The following is a 9,758-nucleotide window of genomic DNA, read 5'->3' on the forward strand; positions in this document are numbered from 1 at the left end:
AGTTTACTATAAATATTTGCATATATCTCTTATTGCTAATTTTAAAAACTATAAATATCTATATGTTGTTTTCATCAAATCTCATTCTTAAATATTCAGAATCATGGCTTTCGCCAACTATCATCCATGCACAAAACTCATGTTTTATGCTATTGTTTTTTATCTGTCAATATCATTATCAGCCTCTACAGATGCTACAATGAAGAAACCCATCGCAAGAAGTTTGTTACCTCTTCAAAAGAAAACTATTGTGATAAGAAATTCTGCAATTAACAAAGAAGTTATGAATATACATTGCAGCTCTACGGAAAGTGATTTGGGGTTAAAGCATATCCCTTATTTTCAGGATTATATTTTCCATTTTAGGGTAAACTGGAAAGGCACTACAAAATTTCGTTGCCATGTTACATGGCGTGGAGGTGGAGATCATTGGTTTACTGTATTCAAACGTGGGAGAGACAAATGTAGTGAATGTGTTTGGCAGGTCTACGGTGATGGTGGATATGGTGATAAACCTCTGATGTATTATAATCGCGGGGACGAAGGCTATCACCTTTTTGATTGGGACTAACCTAATTGGGACACATAATTTCAAAACCAGAAAACTACTTTGTAATAGATCAACTAACAATAATATAATTTGACTAAGATTTGTAACTTAGTATTTTATGTTATTATTGTTGTTGTATCATCTGAAGAATTTTAATCTGATGTAAAAATTGTTTGAATTATTGAAAGAAAAAAAACTGGTTTCCTATCTATATCCAAAAAAGAACAGTCTCAATCCGAAAATCAGTCAATTATTTTAAAAAGATGATAACAAAATTTAATAAATAGTTTTTGTTTCTAATATACTGATATACGCAAACGTAAGGATTAATTTGTTTCTTCTATATACGATCAAAATGATGTGAAAACGTTTAGATCTTGTTTGATTTATAACGAATACTTATTACTACTCTACACATTTGGTTACATTACGGTAGGATTTTAGTGAATTCATTGGTTACATAAGTTAAAGATCAATAAGAAAGCATATACTCTTACGTTTCCCCTAAAATATTCTTTGCGGTTACGGTTATAACTTTACGGGAAGCAAATTACTTGCAAATTGCAAGGATTGTTTATGATGCTAAGAAAGACTGTCTAATTGATCAAAAGCCCAATTTAATAATGGGCATATAAGGTATAGGGTTAAAACTATTGGGGCCCTTTTCTGTTGCCATATTAGATATCGATGTTTATTTTGCTTTGTCTCTTAGTCAGTCACACAGCTAGTTATTGTCTTTATCTGTTAAGAAAAAGCCAAAAGATGAAAAACGTTACTACAATGATTATAGTAAACTCTTTATGTTTGTTACGGACTCATTAGCCTGATTGGTAACATGCGTCTAAAAGGCAAAAACGCAAAAAATTTCAATCAAAAAAATTTGTGGAATATATGACATAAAACGTAAAAACATAGATTTTACGTTTTTGCTAAAGAAAAATACAAAAAAACATAATTAGGTGAAAATTAGATTTTAATAGATTATTTGTAGAATCACATTTTCATATTGTTTATTTATTTAAAAAATAATATTTTAAAATATTAACTAAATATCAGATAATTCTAAATAATATGGAATAAATAATATTAATCTATAACTTCATTTTTAATGTACATGATAATATATTATTAACTTTTTTTGTCACAAATATATTATTAACTTATTTTTATTATAGTACTATTTAGTTATTCATGCTATTAATTTTCAATAGATTAAATAATATATATATATTTTTAAAAATGATTAAATAATTTATATTTCTTTTTTTCGTAAAGTTTATCTAATTGTTCAAAAAACTATTCCACAATTTTTGTTCAGCAGATTTTAAAATTTTCTGCAACATAATTAATTTTTACACAGCTAAATTATTTTTTTCCAAGATTCCTCAATTAAGCAATGTTGGGGATGATTGGTTGGGGCTGTAGATGCTCTGGACAGTCAAAATTTAGTCTACAGCTATATATCTCAATCATTCAAGTTTTGCTTTCCTTAAAAAACTCACAGCAAAAAAATCTCTGCAAAATCAAAATATAGCTGTAGAGAACTTTATTTTCAGAGCAAAAAATTAGTGCTTTAGAAATCTAGAGCAAGAAAAGCTACAGCAAATAAATCTACAGATTAAATTCTACAGCAAAAAATATAAAGCTATAGCACTTACCAATCATCCCCGTTACCTATCGCGTGCAAAATATATAAAATATTTATTAATGTCGCAAAAATAAGTATTAGAATATTGATTATTCAAACAGTTGACAAGAATAATATTATTAAAAACAACAAAAGTTGATGTTAATCACTGAATTTCAGGTAGCACGTGTCACGCAGAATCGCTACAATCATGCAAGATTATATTATTACATAATTTCACTAGTAAAGTTGGCAAGCTTTTTTTTTTTTTTTTTTTTTCCATCTATTTGATTTTATTGATGGGCCAAACCCAGAAAATCCGATACAAAAGAGCATAAAGCCCGACAAAAGCGAGACGAAACAAGTCCAAGGCCCAAGCCCATCAACTGAACGGTGCCACTACTGTACACGCGTCCAGCCAAACTCTAACCCACCCACGTGTTGAGACCCCCCGTCTCACGGAGACACACGTCAGCCGATCACCACATCAGTGCTCCAAACGCCAAGGTAAGCCGGAGAAGATGAAGAGCGGCCAGTAGTTTCGTCGGAACACACCTGATCAAAACACTGTACCCATCTTCATCACCGAACAATTTCAAAGGAGAGATCGATCGAGGACAATCCCGAGATCTCATCCAAAGCCACCATGGAACACCTTTGACGGTTTAACACCACACAAACCGATGAAATTCACCGTAAGGCTCAAACAAAGCAAACCGTCACACACACTCCGATACCCAAAGACAAAGCCGGCGATGACGGTGTTGAAGGAGCCACCGCCTCCCGGAAACCATAAGCCGGCGAAGAAGAACTAGCGAAGCTCCTTCTTCCCAGAAACAAACCCGATGAAAAACGGGAAAATTAAGCCGGAGAGATTCCGACGAACAAACCTCAAGCTTTCTCTCTCCTCTGTGTAAAATTTTAGAGAGGGAACAGAGCTGAGAGAGAAAGCTAAATAAGTTGGCAAGCTTATATTTGGAGTATAACGTTTTTTTTCTTTTTGCTAAGAAGTATAACGTAATTCGTTATAGTTTTCGAACAAAAGTTAAATTGCGTGAATAGGTTAACGATTTTCTGCTAATTAACTAAGTCAAACGCCTAAATAGTGAAAATGGTACTATTAGAAAATGGTGAAGTTTTTTATTTGGTCAAATGTGAAGTTTTCTTTTACTTGCAAGTTTTTGCCGGAGATATATATTACTGGAGTAATTGATTAGGAAGATGGGGTATACGAGTAACCAGTGAGCTACTATTTTGTAAGGTACAAAACACTATCATCAATAGTTTTCTGAGCTCACTGATTATAAATGAAACAAGTTATTGTAACCTGACATTTAATTAATGAGTTAAATATATAGTAGCATGGACGGTATAACAAGTGACTTGTTATCGATTTGTATACAGATGTTCATTTAATTTGATATCTAATAAATATGTATATGGATCTAGAGATGGGGTAGCTAAACAAATGAAAAGGGTCACCCAACGTGCCTGAGTTTCTTTGTCAATATTTTTTCTTCTTCATTGTGTTAGCATAGCAGTCGGTGCTAAGGAAAGTCCCAAATCATATTTTAGCTTGAAAGTGAAAGTCGGTCCACCTCTATATTCATTTTATGAAATAAAGGATCAATATATTACTCAAATCATGTTTTCCAATTGTTAAAGTATTCAGTCGTGCTTCTTTAACTGTCTTCAGTCAGATGGCGTATTGTATACACACATACACCTATGTACAGTACATTCATATCCCTCGTCTAAGACCTGGACCATGGTAAGTAAAACATTTACTATAAATTTTCAAAATTTTTGAAGAAAATATATACAAATAAGTTTCCAAAAAGAAAAAGTTTAGGCTTTCAAAACTTTTTAAATTTTTTTTTACATAAACATAGCTGCATGTCCCCAAAATCTCAGGACCGTCTCCCTTGATAATTTCAGATAGAATATCACACTTATCGAATATATATATAAGTTTTGAAATATTAGTCGCACATGACCCCGTTTGAAAAGAAGTACATATTGGCATTTATAGTGTTAAAATTGTTAATGTTTTTATCGAATTAAATTTTTAATGTTTTTATCAAATTAAATTTGTTAAAGTTATAATATGGGTTTTAATTTTGAGCTAGATGCATGATGTACTACATAAACTTACAGAACAACAAAGCGAATATAAAACCTAATTTCATGAGATGTGTGAAACCAAGAAAATATTTAGAGGGTTATTGGTAAGTGAACTCTCGTGAACTTTGAAAATTTTAAGATTCCATTGTTATTAGTTCTTTGATTAGAATTCATTGTTATTGGTTTAAGAATTTTCAAAATTCATTCAAATTCTTTGTTATTCTAAAAATTTAGTTATCATTGATTTTATAATTCTAACTAAATTTAGTGTTATTGGGAGATGAATTATATCCATTTTTACTCATAAAATTCAACTTTCAAAATATTATATGTATCCATGTGATTTTCAAAATCCATACGATAAAAAACTAGAAAAAAATAGTTATATTTACCAAATATATATTGCACTTTAAATCCAAATTATATGTCCAAAATTACAATTTATTACATTTTATATACTTAGATATTTTTGAATATATAATTATTTTTATATTTTTTCGGTTTTGAATACATAATTATATTTATATATTAAAAAATAAAAATAAATTTTTTTAAAATAGTTTCAAAAACATTTTTGAATTTTTTTAAAAAAATTTGAATTTGTTTTTGAAAAAATGGAATAATTTATTAAAAATATTATAAAAAGTTTGAATTTAAAAGCATATAACTCAATTTTTTTAAAACACTTTTTTAAATTATTTTATTATTTATATATCGTTAAAATAGTATTTTGCATTTTTAATGAAACTTATTTTGGTCATTTTTCTCTTTGAGTGATGTTTTTGTAACAAAACTTATAAGAAACTATTTAAGAGAATTATCCAATATTGTATGTATCACTATTATTATTTTTTAATTTGAAAGAAAAAGTAAATAATCATGCTATATTATTTAAAATAAATAAATTATATATTTACTTTACAAAAAAATGGTAAAAAGAGGTAATATATATTTATAAAAATCTATACTAATCTTAAAAATTTATGATCATATTTCATAAGTCAATGTATATAAATTTTCATAATCCACATAGTTTTTTTAAATTTATCGACTTTTAAATTCATAAACTCTATACAAATTCACCTCAGTAACCTCTTAGCGAATTGTTTTTCCATACATTTATGTTTACTCCTACAACCGTTTCGAGTACGAAACCAACTTATAAGAGAATGAACATTGATATGACTTTGCCCGTATGAATTGCACTATAAAGTCCTAAAGTATCTAACACGTATTAATAGCAGTAATTAATAGATACACACATATAATAAAGAGATCTCATAAATAAATTTATAAATATGAAATATAAAAATTGGACAGGGTGTCATAATAATTTATGGGGACAGCTCTCGTGGCTATGCATTTATGACCACTAACATGCAAGGGCACGGATGCATGCATATTTTAGTCATATATACTTGTTAGATTCTTCTTTAAAATTACTTATATTCAATAAAATACATCTTAAAATGTTCTATCATTATTTAAATACATTCTATCATATTCAACTAGATCTGGTTTAGTTATTAGTATTTCTTTTCTGTGAACTTCGAATTTTCGCATTATAAAAGGGTTTTAATCACCTGCTGACAAAATAAGTATTTTAGGTCGACAGTTATTTTATGTATTTCAAAGATATTGTCAGTTTCTCGTATGGGAGTGATCGGAACATATTTATTGGTATCTTACTTCACGACCCCATGTCAACTCTTATGTAGGTAATTTGTCCCCACTTAATTAAGTTTTAGTTGTTTATTAGCTCAAATGCATTAACTGCCTCGTTTCCAAACTCTTTCTACTATGTAGTATGATTTTATTATACATAGTTATGCAGGAAACACTAATTAACAGCATCTGCTAATCAATATGATTTTGCAGGGAAATTGTATCACTGTTCTGTTAGTATTGGTTATCAGTACAGTAGATTCCATATCAACACTATAAATGTATAAATATATTCTAGTTTTCTTAAGCTTTGTGTGCTTGCTTTCATATTGTTCTAATCATCTTTTCATATGACAAAATGGTAGAAAACTTGTGTATTCATATACTTAACATTATATAGCACATAAAAGTGTACTTAGGTTTAATGATCTTCTTAGTTGCATGCATATATCTTAATTGTTGGTACATTTTAATAGAATGACTTGATTGATATATTTATTGCATTTACATTTTTGCGTAGGTCTATTTTTATTTTTTTTTGTCGTTCAAAAAAAAACTATATGGTTGTAGTCTTATAGGGACACTATGAACGACTGTAATCACACACACTGCAAAAAAAAATGCCATAAATATGAAAACAGAGGACATAGCAGATCCAATTGAATAATGTTTTAATAAAATCTTTGATGAATAAACTAAAATAGACGTATTTTAATAATAATTAAAATATTGAGATCTTAACAATTAAAGAGTGTAGAGTAAAACTCACTTCATTTGCGTCAGAACTCCCGGGAAAAAGAAAACAAAATGTCGGTTTCACTTCATAACTTTCTCACTCAATTTCCCGGAAAGTTACAAAGGCATTCCTTTTTCAGGTTCTGAAGTCAAGTCACAGAAACACAAAAGTAGAAGCACAAAAAGGGCTGGAGCTTTAGCTATTTTTGTATTCTTGAAGCATGATCTTGACTTTCTGATAAAGATAATTCTAATACAAAGAGCTCTCAAAAAGTGTGAGAAAATGTTGGCTCTAATGAATTGTGCTTCTTCATCTTTCTCATCCTCTTCGTCTTCGTCTTCCTCTTCCTCTCCCACTTCTTCTTCTTCATGTTCTCCAAGGTAAAAATGTTTCAATTGCGCAAGAGATTGTAACTTTGTATATGTTAAAGTTACATGAAAGTTCATATATGTTCTTTGGTTGTAGGAACAGAGAAAACATGGTTGTGCAGAGTGGTGTTGATGTGTCATCTCCAAGTTTCTCTTCAGACACAAAACTTGTACTGTTTCAAAATCATCTTGATTTTTATATTCCTTTTTTGTTTTTTTTTTTCCTAAAAAGTATTTTTTTTTTTTAAATAATGCAATTTTCTTCAGGGTTTATATGGTTTGATGTGATTCTAATGAATGTGTTTTTATTTTCTATTTAATTGCAGATTGATAAGAATATAATTACTCACAAAAGCTCCAATCTCTGTCTCATCCCAAAGGTTTTGTTTATAATTCATTTTTAATATATGCTTTCTTGTTTTGCTATGTAATGATAATCTTTAATATATTTTTCAAAACAGTCTTCAGAAGAATTGAAGAAGGAGATTGCTTCAATCGAGTTAGAGATTCTACACATGGAACGTTATCTATTGTCACTCTACAGAAAGTCTTTCGAACAACAAGTTTCGTCCTTGTCTAATCTCTCTGCAAAAACGTTAAAACGTTCAGTGACTACTTCACCATCATCATTAACTCTCTCAAATAACTACCAGTCTTACGAGAAACCGATCTCGTATCCTCGGAGTTTCAACACTAGCTTGAAAGCCTTATCTTTAAGGGTAACCTTAAACCTTGAGTATTTGTAACAAATCAATATTTTTTTTGGGAACAATTGTAGCAAATCAATAGTGTGCAAAACTGACTTGTTTATGTGTGTGTGTTTTTCAGGAAGGGACTAGAGAAGTATCTGTTAAGCAGAGTCTTGGAGAGCTTCTTGGATCATCTCTTATAGTTGATGATCACAACAACTTAATAAACCCGAATAAACTCTCTGAAGATATCATGAGATGCATATCTTCTGTGTACTGTACACTTTCAAGATGCTCATCAACAAGAAGAGACTCCTCAGCTTGTTTCTCTGCTTCTCCTCTTTCATCATTGTCGAATTCATCAACCATTTTCTCTTCAAAATCCGAGAAATGGAGTCTGCATTGCGCTAGTGAGGATCATAGTCAAGATCAAGGCAATGTTTTGCCTTGTGGTGCTCTTGTAATAGATGCTCTTAAAGTACACTTGGATGATAGTAGTTTCAGTTATGCTGCTCTTATGCTTCAAAAATTCAGGTAACAATTTTTGGATTATATTAAATTTTTGGTTACAAAACCTTTATTATTTAACATTACTGGTGTGCAGATCATTGGTTCAGAATCTCGAGAAAGTTGATCCGAGTAGAATGAAACGTGAAGAGAAGCTTGCGTTTTGGATCAACATTCACAATGCTCTTGTGATGCATGTAAGTAAACTTATTTTTTTTCTTCTTCAAATTACATTCACAATTCTCTTGTGATGCATGCAAGTACACCTTTATTTGTTTCTCTATATTTCCTTGTTAGTGATCTTTTTTCATATTATAATCTTCTTCTTTGCAGGCTTACTTAGCTTATGGAACTCACAACCGTGCAAGAAACACCTCTGTTTTGAAGGTTTTAATCTTAGTTAGATATATGGTTAACATTTGTTATGATATTTTTCTAAGAAAATTCTATTTATAAAAAAAAAACAGGCAGCTTATGATATTGGAGGCTACCGCATAAACCCTTTCATCATACAAAGCTCAATCTTAGGAATCAGACCTCATTACTCATCACCATCACCTGTATATACCATTTCATTTTTTGCTTTCACTTTTACCTTTTCACCATATCATAGTAATTAAACTACTAACTCTACATTTTGCAGTTACTCCAAACACTGTTTTCACCTTCAAGAAAGTCCAAAACATGCAGTGTGCGACACGTTTACGCGTTGGAATACCCCGAGGCCTTGGCTCATTTCGCTATTTCCTCAGGAGCATTCACAGATCCCACGGTAAAAAAATAGTTACCAACTCAACTCTAAATGTTTACAGTTTACTCTAACAGCAAATAATATATATTTTAGGTTCGAGTTTACACTGCGGATAGAATCTTCCGTGACCTAAGACAAGCGAAGAAAGAGTTTATCAGAAGCAATGTTCGTGTTCACAAAGGGACAAAGATATTGTTGCCAAAGATCTTTCAGCATTATGTTAAGGACATGTCAATGGATGTGTCTAAGCTCATGGAAGCAACAGCTCAGTGTTTACCAGAGGATGCGAGGAGGATCGCTGAGAAATGTTTGAAGGAGAAGAAGAGCAAGAGTTTTGAATGGTTACCTGAAAACTTGAGTTTCCGGTATGTCATTGCCGGAGAATTGGTCGGAGGAAGAAACAAGACCTCATGATGGATGGTCTTATTACTTTTTTTATTCATAGAAGTTTTGTGTGTGTTTGGCCTCAAGATGTGATTAAATAATTAAAATTACCATTAGTGTTTGATTTCATATTTTTGTATTTCAGACTGGTGTAAAGCAAGAGTTTTTCAAGTGAAAAAAAATTGTAGAGTAGAGATTGTTTACATGACCTTATAGTACAGTACAATAAATCGAAAATTAGAGAGTGTTACTGGTTTATTTATTTATAATCAATTTACAAATTTATATAAAATTTATAATTCAAGAAAATTTACTAAATTTAAAATTTAATATATATATTTTAATTAGTACTTAATA

At 30.3% G+C, this 9,758-nt stretch overlaps 1 protein-coding gene across 2 annotated transcripts; it reads left to right on the top strand.

Annotated features, from left to right (window-relative positions):
• The first annotated feature begins 5,038 nt into the window (after window positions 1-5,038).
• LOC103832122 lies at window positions 5,039-9,593 on the top strand. 2 transcript variants are annotated; one of them, XM_009108080.3, is made up of 10 exons: window positions 5,039-7,082; window positions 7,174-7,240; window positions 7,397-7,450; window positions 7,532-7,789; window positions 7,899-8,293; window positions 8,364-8,463; window positions 8,600-8,653; window positions 8,734-8,826; window positions 8,910-9,038; window positions 9,111-9,593. In XM_009108080.3, the coding sequence occupies exons 1-10, from the start codon at window positions 6,985-6,987 to the stop codon at window positions 9,429-9,431; spliced, it is 1,569 nt and encodes a 522-aa protein (XP_009106328.1). In that variant the 5' UTR covers window positions 5,039-6,984; the 3' UTR covers window positions 9,432-9,593. The 2 variants fall into 2 exon arrangements, with proteins under 2 accessions (XP_009106328.1, XP_009106327.1); XM_009108079.3 differs by having other exon boundaries at window positions 5,042-7,082; window positions 7,168-7,240.
• The last annotated feature ends 165 nt before the right edge of the window (window positions 9,594-9,758 follow it).

The sequence above is a fragment of the Brassica rapa genome, chromosome A07, assembly GCF_000309985.2.
Source record: "Brassica rapa cultivar Chiifu-401-42 chromosome A07, CAAS_Brap_v3.01, whole genome shotgun sequence".
Classification (NCBI taxonomy): Eukaryota; Viridiplantae; Streptophyta; class Magnoliopsida; order Brassicales; family Brassicaceae; genus Brassica; species Brassica rapa.